This window comes from Hyaena hyaena, unplaced genomic scaffold (genome assembly GCF_003009895.1).
Source record: "Hyaena hyaena isolate Hyena2069 unplaced genomic scaffold, ASM300989v1 scaffold_117, whole genome shotgun sequence".
Taxonomy (NCBI): Eukaryota; Metazoa; Chordata; class Mammalia; order Carnivora; family Hyaenidae; genus Hyaena; species Hyaena hyaena.
In genome coordinates, this window is record NW_024080749.1 from 2,216,826 (window position 1) to 2,231,564 (window position 14,739).

General features: G+C 40.0%; 1 protein-coding gene across 5 annotated transcripts in view; it reads right to left on the reverse strand.

Annotated features, from left to right (window-relative positions):
• DOCK10 (dedicator of cytokinesis 10) overlaps positions 1-14,739 on the reverse strand; it is a 271,622-nt gene that overhangs the window by 31,854 nt on the left and 225,029 nt on the right. For all 5 annotated transcript variants that reach the window (XM_039236824.1, XM_039236822.1, XM_039236826.1 and 2 more), the window contains exons 30-41: positions 13,616-13,712; positions 11,437-11,481; positions 9,500-9,675; positions 9,257-9,373; positions 7,865-7,976; positions 7,022-7,143; positions 6,818-6,932; positions 6,660-6,726; positions 6,392-6,439; positions 5,532-5,633; positions 3,313-3,437; positions 1,940-2,052 (exon numbers count right to left, since the gene is read on the reverse strand). In XM_039236824.1, coding sequence (XP_039092755.1) covers positions 1,940-2,052; positions 3,313-3,437; positions 5,532-5,633; positions 6,392-6,439; positions 6,660-6,726; positions 6,818-6,932; positions 7,022-7,143; positions 7,865-7,976; positions 9,257-9,373; positions 9,500-9,675; positions 11,437-11,481; positions 13,616-13,712 — 1,239 coding nt within the window. The remainder of the gene's footprint in view (positions 1-1,939; positions 2,053-3,312; positions 3,438-5,531; positions 5,634-6,391; positions 6,440-6,659; positions 6,727-6,817; positions 6,933-7,021; positions 7,144-7,864; positions 7,977-9,256; positions 9,374-9,499; positions 9,676-11,436; positions 11,482-13,615; positions 13,713-14,739) is intronic.

Below are 14,739 nucleotides of genomic sequence, written 5' to 3' on the forward strand. Positions count from 1 at the left end.
CTGAGCTGGCAGCCAGCACAGAGCCCGACGCGGGGCTCGAACCCACGAACCGCGAGATCATGACCTAAGCGAAAGTCGGACGCTTAACCGACTAAGCCACCCAGGCGCCCCAAGGGAACAGGATTACTTTCGATAGGGTGGTCAGCCAGACCTCTCTAATGGATGAACTCACACGTGAGCTGAGGGAATTGGCCGGGGCAGATCCGAAGGGACTGTTTAAGAAGAGAGAAACAGCGAGTACCAGGGATATGAGTTGGAAAGAAGGTTATGAGTTCAAAGTTGAGAACAAAAAGGACAGAGTAGTCTGAGCAGAGTGTGGGGGTGAGTTTGGGAGGGAGGTAGAAGATGAGTCACAGAGAGGCAGGCCCTCCTGGGCACTGGCAGGGCCTTAAAGATGTCTGAGATTTGACGGACATTTGCACTGAGTAATAAAGAATTACAACATGGTTTTTGTTTTTTTCTACCACCATGCTTCCATTTCTCCTGAAAGCAGGGATTTTTTTTTTTTTTGCCATAATCATTGTGTTTGGTGTAGACTTTATTCAATGGATCCAACTGTTCCTACGTCAACCCTGAACATCTGTAAGCTCATTAGACTGAGCTAAGATTTCAAATATCTTTATTGAGGTATAACTGACATACAATTTCTATAGTTTGAATTTATTAAATTTTACATAAATGGCAACAGACAGTAAATATTCTTTTTGTTTGGCTTCTTTTGCTGAGCGCAACTGAGTAGTATTCTATTGTATGGATATATCACCATTTAAAAAAATTTTTTTAATGTTTATTTTAAGAGAGAGAGAGAAAGACAGAGCACGAGTTGGGGAGGGGCAGAGAGAGAGACACACGCAGAATCTGAAGCAGGCTCCGGACTCTGAGCTGTCAGCACAGAGCCCGATGCGGGGCTCGAACTCCCAAATCGTGAGATCATGACCCGAGCCAAAGTCGGATGCTTAACTGACTGAGCCACCCAGGTGCCCTGATATACCACCATTTTTAAAATCCATTCTCCTGTTGATGTACATTTGGGTTGTTTTCAGCATTTGTTAAAAATAAGGCTTGCATGAACATTTGTGTACATGGTTCTTTTGTGACCAAATGCTTTTATTTCTCCCAGTTAAGTGCTTAGTATTGGAATGGCTGGTCACATGATGGACACATGTTTAACTTTTTAGATTGCCATTCTGGTTTCCAGAGTGTTTGCATTCCCACCATTGGCCGATAAGAGTTCCAGCTTTTTCATACCCTGGCCAAAATGTGGTATGGTCAGTCTTTTTAACTTTAGTCATTCTACTACTATGTAGGTATTATTTTCACCAAAGTTATACAGATGACAAATAAGCACATGAAAAAAATGCTCGGCATTATTAGTCTGCTGGATTTTGCTGTCATTTGTCTCTCCCCCTGAGACTGAAAAAATAGAGTCACGTTCTTACTCAGCCTGCCTTGCCTGAGATTGAAGCAGGAGAAACAAGGAAGAATGTTTATTTTTTGACAACAGTGAAATACGTATGTTATGTATATCATTCGAGCATTAGTCAACTTCTGATGGACTCTGAGTCTCATCTTTGAAACTTTTTTCCACTCACACTTAGGCCGATTTATGTAAGGGTAATTGATTTCATAAAATATTAAAATTGTTTTTAATGTTTATTTATTTTTGAAGGAGAGAGAGACAGACTGTGAAGGGGGGCACAGAGAAAGAGAGAGACACAGAATCCGGAGCAGGCTCCAGGCTCTGAGCTGTCAGCACAGAGCCCGACGTGGGGCTCAAACTCACGAACCGTGAGATCATGGCCTGAGCCAAAGTCGGATGCTCAACCGACTGAGCCACCCAGGGGTCCCAATAAAATATTTTAAAAACATGTTCTTGACTTCACATGACTTTTCTACCTCCCGTTTTATCATGTGCAGAAGACGTTATAATCACACCTACCTGGTGAGTCTGGGTGAAGAGCGATAGCAGGTCCAGGATAGTCAGGCACACCTCGGTAGCTATATTGGCCTCTGTGTCCACATGGTGCATGACGTCTATTTCATTGGGGTTGCCTATAAAATATGAAGTAGAACATGCATAGATGTCTAAGAAAATTCTTTGGATTCCATAAAGGGCCTTCTTCCCTTATAACATATTCACTGCCTTCTGGTGTTTTGATAAATAATTTATTAAATCAAAGCGCTTTTGTTTGTTTAATTACCTTATTGGCTGAATTAAAAACTCTAGAGACTGTCTAAAGACAGAGTCTTTAGCGGATGTTATAGACTAAATGTTTGTGTTACCCCAAGTTCCTACATTGAAATCCTAACCCCCAATGTGATGGTATTGGGAGGTAATTAGTTTGTGAGGGTGGAGCCCTCATGAATGGGTTAGTGCTCTTACAAAAAGAGGCACCAGAAATATCACCTTTCTCTCTGTCATATGAGGACACAAGAAGAAGGTGGCCATCTGCATACCAGGAAGAGGGTTCTCACCAGATATCAGATCTGTTGGCACCTTGATCTTGTACCTCCCACCCTCCAGAACTACAAAAAATAACTGTTTGTTGTTGAAGCTACCCAGACTATTATCTTGTTGTAGCCACCCAAGCTAAGAGTGTGGGCCCTTTTCATATGTCACTATAGACCAGCATGATCCATCTGCCATTATTTCTTACTTCTTTTCTATTGACTTGGGCATTGGCATAGTCATAGTTCTTTCATACTGAGTCTGGGTCAAGTTTTATGCTCTCAGTTTAATAGACTAAATGTATAGTCTTAGTAGACAGTGTGCATGAATGGCCATTAAAGGCCCTAAATATATTTATAGGTGAAGGCATCTGCCTTTGGTCTCATGTCTGTAACCACTAACATGTACATGATACAAAACACTGGGCCCCATTTTCTCCTCATTCACATGCTGGAATGTGTGTATCACTGGGCTCAATATATCCCACTTAGTGTTTCTAGGGCATGGACAATTTTCTCCTCTGTCCAAACAGCAGACAGGAATAATCTGGTTGACAGACATCCCCAAAACCCTCACAATAGCAAATCCACCTAACATCAGAAGAACTACACGAAGCACATTATCCTGAGAGATTTGCCTTTTTCGTTTCTTATAAAGACACTTAATTTTTAAAACCCCTTTCTCTGCTGATCTTTTTCCTCTAAGAAGAATTCCCTGGGCTACAGCCAGCCTGAAAAGCAGTGCTCTCAGTAACACACCAACATTGCTTATGTTTCTGAAGCATTCTAATGCATTTCATGTCTTCCATGCATCTAGAGAAATGCTGATAACCATCTCATTCCTATTATTTCTCGTGTACTTACTGGACATGGTATTGTCTAACATCTGCAAGAGTTTGGGGTTAGAAAGTGCATTTTTGCCTCGGATTATAGGTAAAGTCTGTGATCGGTGCTGCTTATGTCCTTCATGAGTGGACGTGGTATGCATCCTGAAAATTATTAAGAAAATAGGTTACAGCACGAGAGATATGAAATACAAATGTTCATTCAAATATTCTAGATTGAGTCAGATATAAACAACTTTTAAACAGAGATGTTTTATTAAAATGTTAATAACAGGTGACATGATAAAAGGGACTTTTAAGACTACTTTTGGAGAAATTTTATTTAAGCCAAAAAAGCATTCAGAAGGATAATCGATACCAAAGGATAATAGAAGAATAATAGATACTGACTTTAAGTCTGAACAAGCATATTCATTATTATTAGATGAAATCATGAGATTCCATGGGAATTCCATGGTATTCCATCCTTGTAGGGGAGAGAGCTAAGGGGTACCGGGGGCAGCTACATTCCCAGGATGATGACAAGGGCCTGCAATGACTTTTATTCAATGTCTCCTTGGCAATGACTCTCCTGGGGGAATGAACCAGTGTTATGTGAAAGGAAAGACCCTTCCCTTTCTTGACTTTCATTTCAGCTATCATTCGGCCAAGATAATGGAACAGTTTATTTTGAGGAAAGCAGGCAATAAGAGATACCCTGAAGAGTCAAGCCTATGGAAGAGGCATTGATTTTCTCTTGGTCACAGTTTTCAGGGCTTATTTGGTTTTGGCCACATCAATGCTCTCGATGGATTAGGGCGCAAAAGACCTAACTTTAGTTTTCAGTGGTTAGGGGGGAGTCCTGAAGCTACAAAAAAAAATGAGTTCTGACCTGTAGGGCTTGGACCTTTGGGGCTGTTTATTTCCAAGTTTTGGGTCTATTTTGGTCTAGAGCTTCTGGAGGAAAAATCCTGGTGTTTAGGAGGGGAGGGGTAGGAGTGGCCAGGACCTATCTAGATGGTTGAGGAAGAAGCCTGAAATTGAACCCACCAAACATCAACAAAACTGCAGTGACCTCAGGTACCTTACTATTGTCTTTAAAGGTAGAAAGTCATTGTTTATAGTCCTCTATTCTGTTACCATTTGCAAAACACGCCTATTACATTTTATTTCATTTGCTTTCACACAGGGGGCACTTCAAGGAGTCCCTATGGACAAAGAGGCAAAATTTACTCCATGCTTTATTGGTCATATGCCACATTCTTATTTCTAAAATTCTTTCTAAAATACAGTCATTTTTGTATTACATATTATTATGTAACTTTGGGAAGAAGCAATCAAACTGGAGAAAATTTCAGCAAAGAATTCTTATTCATGAGACTCAGGGGGAGATTTAAAGTAAGATTTCAGGGCAAGATTTTCCCACAGGGTAGGTTCATGAAGGACAGCTCCAGGTCCTTTATGCCAGTCAAATCAGTGTAATGACTAGGAAATCTAACACAAGCTTATAGGACCATCCACGCTCCCTCACTGCTTGCGATCCTTTAAAAAACAATGTTGGGGGCGCCTGGGTGGCTGAGTGGGTTTGGCGCCTGAGTGGGTTAGGCGCCTGACCTTGTGGTTCATGGGTTTAAGCCCGCATTGGGCTCTGTGCTGACACCTCGGAGCCTGGAGCCTGCTTCAGATTCTGTGTGTGGCTCTGTTGTAGCTCTGTTTGTGTGCCCATGACATCTCATTACCATCTGTGTGGTGTGGCTTGTGTTTGCACAAGTAGTGCCCCTTCCCTACTTGTATTCTGCCTCTCTCTCTCTCTAAAACAAATAAGCATTAAAAAAATAAATGGATAAAAAACAATTTTAGCTCTAAGGACACTGCTAACGTATTGCAATTACTGAACGGAATGGGGAGATACAGCCTCACATTTTACTTTGTCACTAGGAGGTTAGCAAACATTAAGTGAGCCATTTATTGGAATTATGTCTTTTTGGGTTCAGTTAACTTAGGGTACTATTAACCTGCATCTAATGCATGGCATTGTGTCCTAAGTGTACATAAATAAGGCATAATCCTTGCCTCTTAGGTTTTCACAAGGTAGCAGAGCAGGTAGAGAAGAGTTTCTGCATTCGGTTTCAAGTATATGCATGTACATATGTATGTGCTCACCTGTGTACACACATGTGTGCGCATCCATACGGACACACACACACACACACACACACACACAATATGATCACAAATATAAAGCAAATGTGACATTACCATTGTGACAAGGGAGCTGATGTTTGGCAGGAAGGGTTAGATCCTTTGAGAGTTCCATTGTTCTGGGTGGACTGCACAAATTTAAATGCAGCTGCAATTTTCCTGCAAGGGAAACTGATGTTTTAATCATAGTTCAGTATTTGCAACTTATTTATAAATAAAGATCGGCAACTGGCAATGTGACTACTGAACAATGAGATAGTTTACGTGCTATAAAAATAAAATCACTTTCTTTTGGCAGCAGGAAATGGGGGTTTAGCGAAGGTGTCAGAGGCTTCATGGTCTTTCATGAGAAAGCAATGTCAACACGAAGTTATCACAGATTAATTTTTCTTTTTAGCTTACTGGGACTATATTCTTCCTTTCTTTCTTTTTAATTGAAGTATAGTTGACACACAATGTTACATTAGTTTCAGGGGTACAACATAGTGATTTGACAAGTCTACATAAGTTGTGGTCACCACAAGTGTGGCCACCATCTGTCTCTAAACGACAAAACCATTGACTATATTCTCTGTGCTGCACTTTTTATTCCTGTGACTTATTCACATTGGATATATTTTCTACATTACATCCATGCGAATGATGGATAAATTAGTTCACACAATACAGGAAATGTGGCTTCCTTTTAGAAATGTATGTTTTGTGCTTTTCTCCCTAGACAGCTTTTAACTAGTCCTAGATCTCTGATGAGTATATGGCAATTGTCAAACTTCTATGTCTACTGTGAGGTCAACCTTACAATCCTTATGTGCATCTTAGAGATTTCTAACATATATCTATAAGCCTAACCTGATATACATTAATCTATGTCATTTTTTAAAGGCCAGACTAACCTATTGGAATTTAAAAATTATTACCTTATTATATTACGTCTTCCTAGGTATCTGAAATTTTGAAGACAAACACTAGAAAGGAAAAAAAAGGCCACATTCCAATTATTTATGCCCTTTTATTTATACAAACTGTTCATTTAATAAGCACATTAAAAGAAACGATTACATTTTCTTGAAAAATGCTATTAATAGATAGTTCTACATATGGGTGCTTAGAATGAAGGATGGTATACTGAACCATTCTGAAGCTTCCAGGGAAAAAAAAGGTTAACAAATCAACTTTATAACTTACTCCAAGATGCTGAAGAAGTCAGACACCTCGGGGCTGGGTGCTCTTTGCCAGTAGGCAATCAGTGTCTCTGAAAAGAAACACCAGGTAGCATGAGGCTTTTGGACGTTCAAAGGTTTTTCCTTTTTAAAAATCTCAATTTTCAAGAGCTCTCTCTTTACCCTCTGAAATTGTCTTCATAATGTGAAGAAAGCACATGAGAAGGCTTCGGGTTTCTGCTTGGTCTAACTTGTCAAATCGAAGGGTTGATCCTATCAAAGACAAGGGTCTAGGGATCTAGGAATGGAAGAACCAAGAAAGACTGAGTTAGCAGGGAGCACTGGCTCACCAGGTGCTGGGGAATGGGGTGGGGGGAGATGCCCCACCTTTTCGCAGTTGTCTGTCTTCTCGCTGCTCTTCTCATTGGTGCTTGGGTTGGAGTCAAGACTTGCTAAGGACGCTCTGGAGTCAGCATGGTTTACTGTAGAAATAGCTATTGATGAAAATGCTGCAAACACAAGCCACATCACACAGATGGTAATGAGATGTCATGGGCACACAAACAGAGCTACAACGATGACCCAAAAAGACGTTGATCACTGAGGTGGTGGTGGTGTTGGGGAAGGCTGACATGACAGAATCTGGAATTGTCATTGAAGACATACAACATTTTAAGAATGGTCACGATGACCATGTCAGTCTTAAGGATTTAGGAATATTTAGACCATTATAAAGAAAGAAACTAGAGCTTGCTTCTTTGGTTTCTCAAACAACTTTTGAAAGTTTCTCTTTGAAAAATGCTTGAATGCAAGTTCATAAGGATGCTTATGGGGGTGGGGGAAGCTTTCAAGTGTTGACAGCTTATAAGCAATTAAGATGACTTCCAAAATAGTTCTTAAAAAGAAATTCCAAAGTTGAAGGGGCTATTATATTTTAAAAGCTTGTATGCAATGAAAATCTAGAAGATTGTTTCCAGAATGAAGCAATTTAATAACATCAGAGTAGATTGCTCTTTGAGGTGAGTGAAACTGAATGCTAAGTAGAAAAGGAAACCTCTGGATGGGCTCCCAAGAAATATGTGAAGAGACCCTTTAGCTCTATAAATAGAGTGTACTTTGACATACAGCAATGATGCACATTAGATGACGGAGTGGGTAAGAAACACAATGATATGTAATGTAAACATGAAGGAGACTTAAACACAGGTGTTTTGGCAAGGTCGTAAGTACCTGCTATGGAATTTAAAACATCTTTAGAAAACGACGTATCCACAGAATTGGCATGTTTCATAGCTGACTGGCTGTGAAATCCTCCATTGGAGCTGAGGTCATCTCTAGATCCCTGTATTTGAAGCACAGAAGAGATTAGTGGGAATCACCATACAATGTTTTCAACATTGTAAACCCACATATACCTTCTTTGTTACACTTTCAGTTTGATTATATTTGATCTGATCTTTCATATTCCAGCAAAGATCTTCTGCTAAAGAAAGCAGTGAAAACGAATACAGTCACAACCATACTCTTAGTCACATTTTACCTTATGTGATTTTTCTTTACAACGTAGTGGAAACTATCTTTTAGATATAAGCTAAATGGTTGGAATGGCTACTGATTTTTTTTAATGGGTTATACTATAGATTATATATCATTATTATCATGAGTCATCTTATGTATATTACTATGACCAAAAACTAATTCTAAATACTTTTTATGTACCATTCTCTATGCCTAGTGTTTTCTACTAGACAATGTAATCTTCTTAGAATCCTATAATGGAAGAATTCTATCTGATTCTACAATTAAGAAAGTGGAGTTTTAAAGAGGTGGGAGAGGGCGCCTGGGTGGCTCAGTCAGTTGAACATCTGACTTCAGTTCAGGTCATGATCTCACAGTTTGTGAGTTACAGCCCTGCATCAGGCTATCAGCATAGAGCCTGCTTCGGATCCTCTGTCTTCCCCTCCCCACCCCCCGACTCTTTCTCTTAAAAATAAATAAACATTAAAAAAATAAAGATGCTGGATGACTTATCTAAGGTTACATTGCTAGTAACTGCTGTGGCTATTATTTGCACAGGGTCTTCCTCTAAAGAGCATTCCAAAGGCACTGCTCCTAACTTTGAGATGGCTATATCTTGCATTCAGCAGTGGATTCATTCATCTGGGATGTGAAAACAGGCATCCGGTCTCAAGTGGTTTTTTGTGCAGCCACGATGATGGCTCAGTGGAGGAAGGAGGACAAACAGGCCACTCCTGGGGTGTGACTGAGGCACTCTGCTAACACCAGGTGGTCATAAAGCCCATGCGGAAAGGTGGCAGGGGAAGTGGTGTACACTGAGGATGGAGCCATGCATGCGACACAGGAACCTGGTACTAACTGGACAGAACTGGGAGGTGACACAGAGAAGGGAGGGCAATGAAAACACAATGTTGACCAGATGGACGAGGTGGAAGGCGTTGTGGACCAATCTGGAACAAATGAGACTAATGTGAATGTCTCCAAATAGCTAGCGAGAGGTGCTTTGTTTGCTCCCGGTTGGGGGAAAATGACTCTCTGGGGCAAAAATATAGAACAGGCAAACACTTTATTAAAATGCACATTTGAAATATTCTATAAACTTACCTGATTTGATGTGTTGACAGTAAAAGGATACAGGTCTTTCAGGTAAATCCTTGGCATATTGTCCAGAAGCATGCCATAGAGGGGCATGTATAAACTCGCTATCTGGGCCTGTTTGTCCTAGGTGGAAAGGTAGCCAAGAGAAATGATTCACCTAAAAATCAATAGACTTGTAGGTCTGATATGCATTTAATGCAGTGAGCCATTAAATGGTGTTTAGGGAAGAGAGAAAAGAAAATCACTCACGGGTTCTCTGTATCGATCATCAAATGAATGCTTAGCCATGAGATTTTTTAGGACAGCTAACGCTAAGTGCCTGATGTCTTGGTCTTCTTGCAGGGCAAAGCCAACTTCTCGAAGCAGAATTCCAATTAAGAAGTGTTTGCGGCAAAATTCGTTTGTGACCGAATATTCAGGCATATCTTTGTGAGGAGAGTAAAGAGGGCATGTTATTGAAAACCAAGTGATCACTCTATAATCGAGAAAGATTTATCCAGCCACTATCAACCTCTCTCACTACCAGGGAGGGATTCAGTAATGCAGTCTTGCTACAGGGATGAGAAACGAGGGAGAGGGACATTCAGGAAGCAGTGTGTGTAGCCTGCTACCTATAATACTGATGGTCAAGAGTTAAATTCCAGAAGAGTAGATGTCTACAGTGTTACAGGAGCTGAGAGGAGGGAGAAAAACTTGTTTTCTGTGTGGAGGAATCAGGAGATTTTACTGCAAGGAAGATGTTGACGTGGGCCTTTGAACCTGCTGAGGGTGGGAGGTGCAGAGGGTCAGGAGTCAATGGAGGTGGTGGGGGGTGTGGGTGGAAGATAAGAGGTTGGGAGGACAAAGGTTCCATGGCACCGATTTCTGAAAACCCACAGTGTTGGGGGGTACCAGTCAGCACAGCAGCCAAGGATGTGGTGGGGATTGAGACTTGACGGGCACGTGGGGCTGGATGATGCGGAGGCTAAAGCACCAATTCTATAGCTGGTACCTAGGATCCTTGACCCTTTGGCACTGAATTCTGTAGAAAGTGGTAAGTCCCCAATGGCGCTGAGATCAGTGGCTTGATCAGACCTGTGCTTACTCATCTGTTCACAGGGTGACAGGCTATAAATGAGTTATTCTGTGGGGAAATGTGGGGGACAGGCTATAACACAAGAGTCTCAGCCACAAGGCAGGGAGAGAAGAAGTGAAATGTGTCTGGGATGGGGTAGAAGGACCCAAGGTGTAGAAGAAAAATTACCAGGACAAGTTGGCTGAAGGATGTGAAAGAACAAGGAGAGAAACACCAAAGTGGTCTGCAAAATTTTGATCCTGAATTAGGGAGAAATTGGAATGTTAAAATTTCCAGTAAGAATTGACCACTGGGTTTCCTAAATGTAACCATTAACAACAGGACCAGCACCCACTTCCGGAACATGTACCGAGTGCCAACACTAGGCTAAGCACTGTATATAGCTGTTATGTCAGTGATTCCTTGGGGTTACCTATGAGATGTAATGAACTCTTGGAACATTCCATCTCATAAATGAGTAAGAGAAGATTAAACATAAGGAGTTTTGTGGTCCAGGAAGATGCCACTGGATGTGGAGGAGTGGGGAATGTGAGGTTCAGGAGATGGAGGCCCAAGGCTGTAGTTAGGTCAAAAACATTTCTCCACAGAACAGTGAGTACTCGTGAGGGGCCAGAAGTGGAACAAAACTTTGTAGTTGCCAACCTAAGGCTAGAGAAAATTTTGCCTGAACTGTTTTAAGTTATGAACTTAATTCAAGTAAACATAATAATCAGTCTCAATCTTGAGAAACTAGCTGTAAAACTAGGCCATGGTGTATGGACAGAAATCTCGAAAGCTAGTTACACTGAACAAACATGTTATGACATATATGAGGCAATTGTATTTAGGATGTACCTTAAAAAAATTTCAGATGATTTGGGAAATTCAAAGAAAAGGTCAAATTCTGGAGAATAAAATAGGAAAGAATTCAAGTTGGGGAAGCGTTTAATAATCTGTTACAAGGGAACAGTTCATTCAGCTTGTTGACTATTCTGACTGTGTGAAATGAAACCTATGGCTATTTTTGGCATCTGGACACTGGAGATTTGTAGTATTTATACTAATCAATATTATCAGATTATGATGTACTTATTGATGCTTAGATAATATAAAATAAAATCTAATTATTTACCTGATGCATGTAACTCTTGAATTGATTCTGAAGGTGTCAAGGGATCTGAATTTAATATAAATAAACAAAAAAAGTTAAGATATACACATACATACACTCTATTTCATTAACTGTGGGTAAGTTACACTGAAACATTATATTATCCTACAACATAAGTGAGTTTCCTCAATAAAGCTTTATTTTTGAAGACAAATACCATAGGTTGCTTGTTTCCTTAAAAAAGAATGCCGTGGGGAAGGGAAGTAAAAAGAATATAAAAACAGGGAGGGGAACAAAACATAAGAAATTCTTAAATATGGAGAAGAAGCAGAGGGTTAGCGGAGGGTTTGTGGGAGAGGGGATGGGCTAAATGGGTAAGAGATATTAAGGAATCTACTTCTGAAATCATTATATGCTAACTAACTTGGATGCAAATTAAAAAAAAAGAATACTTAATGACAGGGGCCCCTGGCTGGCTCAGTCACTAGAATGTGCAACTCTTGATATTGGGGTTTTAAGCTTGAGCTGCACGTTGGGTGTAGAGATTACTAAAAAAATAATAAAATCTTTAAAAAAAAGAAAAAAAGAATGCCACAAACAGAGGTATTTTAATTCACAGCCTGTTACTCAAGCATTTATTTTTCTATCAGAAATGTGCATGCTGTGAAACACGTATTTTTATGTTCACCATTGAGAAAATCACATCTACAGAGAGACTCTCCGGTCTTTTCCTGAGTTACAGACCAATAGTAAAGCAAGTGGAATCAAAATGATACAACAGGTGTGCTTTCCTTGAGTATCTTCACCAGCCTGTCTAACCCAACAATAAGTTGGCGCTAGTTTAGAAAAAAATAAAAAGGAATACATAACAAAAGACTAAAAATGTTATCGTCCAAAATGACATTTCTACCTCTTTTTCTACGAAGACATTTAGATTAAATATACTTCATAAATTAGAAAAGAATGGAATAATGTGATAGCTTTTATTTAAGATTAAAACAAAACTTTTAAAGGCTTGATCATGTGTTTTATTTTCCCTCCAAAATATTAGTTTTGTGTGATACATACAGTCGAAGCTACAATACATGTAAGGAGGCTCTTTATCATCTTCTATTCTGCTTTCCATGAATATCAAAACTGTTCTTTGTGGAAAATTTACTCACTGCTCAGAAGTAAGGTCCTCTTTCTTTCTTCCCTCCCTCCCTCTTTTCCTGCTTCCTTTCTTTCTTGAGGTACAAGTGATTATATTGATTTCAGGTGTACAACGTAATGATTCAATCTTTATGCAGTGTGACAGTGAAGCAGAGCATGTTAGGTTCTGAAATCATTTTAGTGTTTTCTTTGCATCTTTATACTTGATTATCTTCTGATGGCTAGATGCGTGATGATCATCTTGGTATCTATGTATGTTGGTATATATATATAATACATTAATAAAAGTGATAAATGAAAATACTTTCTGTGGACCACTTATGCTATAGTAAGTATAGAAATGTGGAGCCCCATTCTTTTCTGCATAACCATCTCTGCCTCTTTCTAATCCAGAGGTATCAAATATTTACAGGGTTGCCCTCCTGTGCACTTTCCTTCCTTCTTTTCAAAGCAACAGGTTTTGTGTGTGTGTGTGTGTGTGTGTGTGTGTTGTGTTGTGTGTGTGTGTATGTGTGTGTGTTTTGGTATAAGATTAAACCAAATTGTGTGTGTGTGTGTGTGCGTGTATGTGTGTGTGTTTTGGTATAAAACTCATTTTGAGGAATTGCATTTTAACATACTTACACACACTAACTGATAGCTTTAAGTGAATTTGTACTCACTAAGTATAACTTCTCTTCCCCTTAATTTTAAGCCTTTCAAGATCAAAGGACAGTTATCTTTTGGAGCCAGTATAGGAAAAGTATTGTTGTCGGTTAAAATTCTTTGATTTATATTCACCAAGTTTATTATTTAGTTGGCTTTCTCTTTTAATGAAAAAGGAAACAGACAAAAATTGAGAAATATAGTGCTGTATTCATTACCACATGACACCAACTTCTTCTGCATCTTCACCTGATTACATGGTCTAAATGCCCATGTAACAGCTTCAGAGAAAACCAAGACCCAGGAAACAGGGAAACAACAACACATAAACAAAGGTTAACACAAACGAATGTATATGAGTGTTCACTTTGGACGAACTGATGAAATTTCTGGGAATTATTACCTGGAATGTTTGCTGATCTTATGGGGAGACACAAAGGAATGAAGTGTTCATGTTGACATACTTCTTGAAGAAAATCAAATTTATACTGGCATAAGGTCTGAAAAAAAAGGCAAACTGGATGATTATTATTTATACACCATGAGGGTTGGGGCACCTGGGTGGCTCATTGGTTAAGCATCTGACTTTGGCTCAGGTCATGATCTCACAGTTTGTGGGCTCGAGCCCCACATCAGGCTCTGTGCTGACAGCTAGCTCAGAGCCTGAAGCCTGCTTTGGATTCTGTGTCTCCCTCTCTCTCTGACCCTCCCCTGCTCACACTGTCTCTATCTCTCTCTCTCTCTCTCTCAACAACAACAACAAAAAAACCATTATATACTAAGAGGATTAATCAAAAATGTGCCCTTGAATCTTATGTATAGAAAGAAGATGTCGTTAATTTTGTGTGACCACCAGGTATTTGCTAAGTTGACAGGTTTTTGTCCCTCTGAAGTAGTAAATGTAGTAGGACTCCCTTTATTTGAATTAAAAAAATGTTTATGTTTAATGTCTCATGGGGAAGGGGCAGAGAAAGAGGGATACACAGAATCCAAAGCAGGTTCCAGGCTCTGAGCTGTCAACACAGAGCCCCACGTAGGGCTTGAACCCATGAACCATCAGGTCATGACCTGAGCCGAAGTCAGATGCTTAACTGACTGAGCCACCCAGGTGCCCGTGGACTCCCTATATTTGGAGATCTGTCAAGGCCTCCTTAGGAAATGATCCCATTTGTAACCTATACTGAGCTTCTGTGAGATCCAATCCTATGCAGTGATATTTTCCACTTTCTTTTAGCTTCTGTTAGAATGTGTCTATTCTGAAAGGAATTGTACAGCACCACATGCACAGAGCTCTAAAACCACACTCAGCTCATAGGACAGCTCCCTGCGATCACCTCTTGGGAACCAGCGCTAAGGATGAAAATGGGGCACGTGATCCAAGACTAGACCAACTCTCTCCGTAGGCCCTTTGTTCTCAGACTGAGTTATTTAAATCCACCTCTTTCCTGCCTTGCAAACAAGCCTGTCTTCTCAATGATATTTTGATGAGGACAGTAATAAATGGATTCAGACATGGTCTAAGACAGC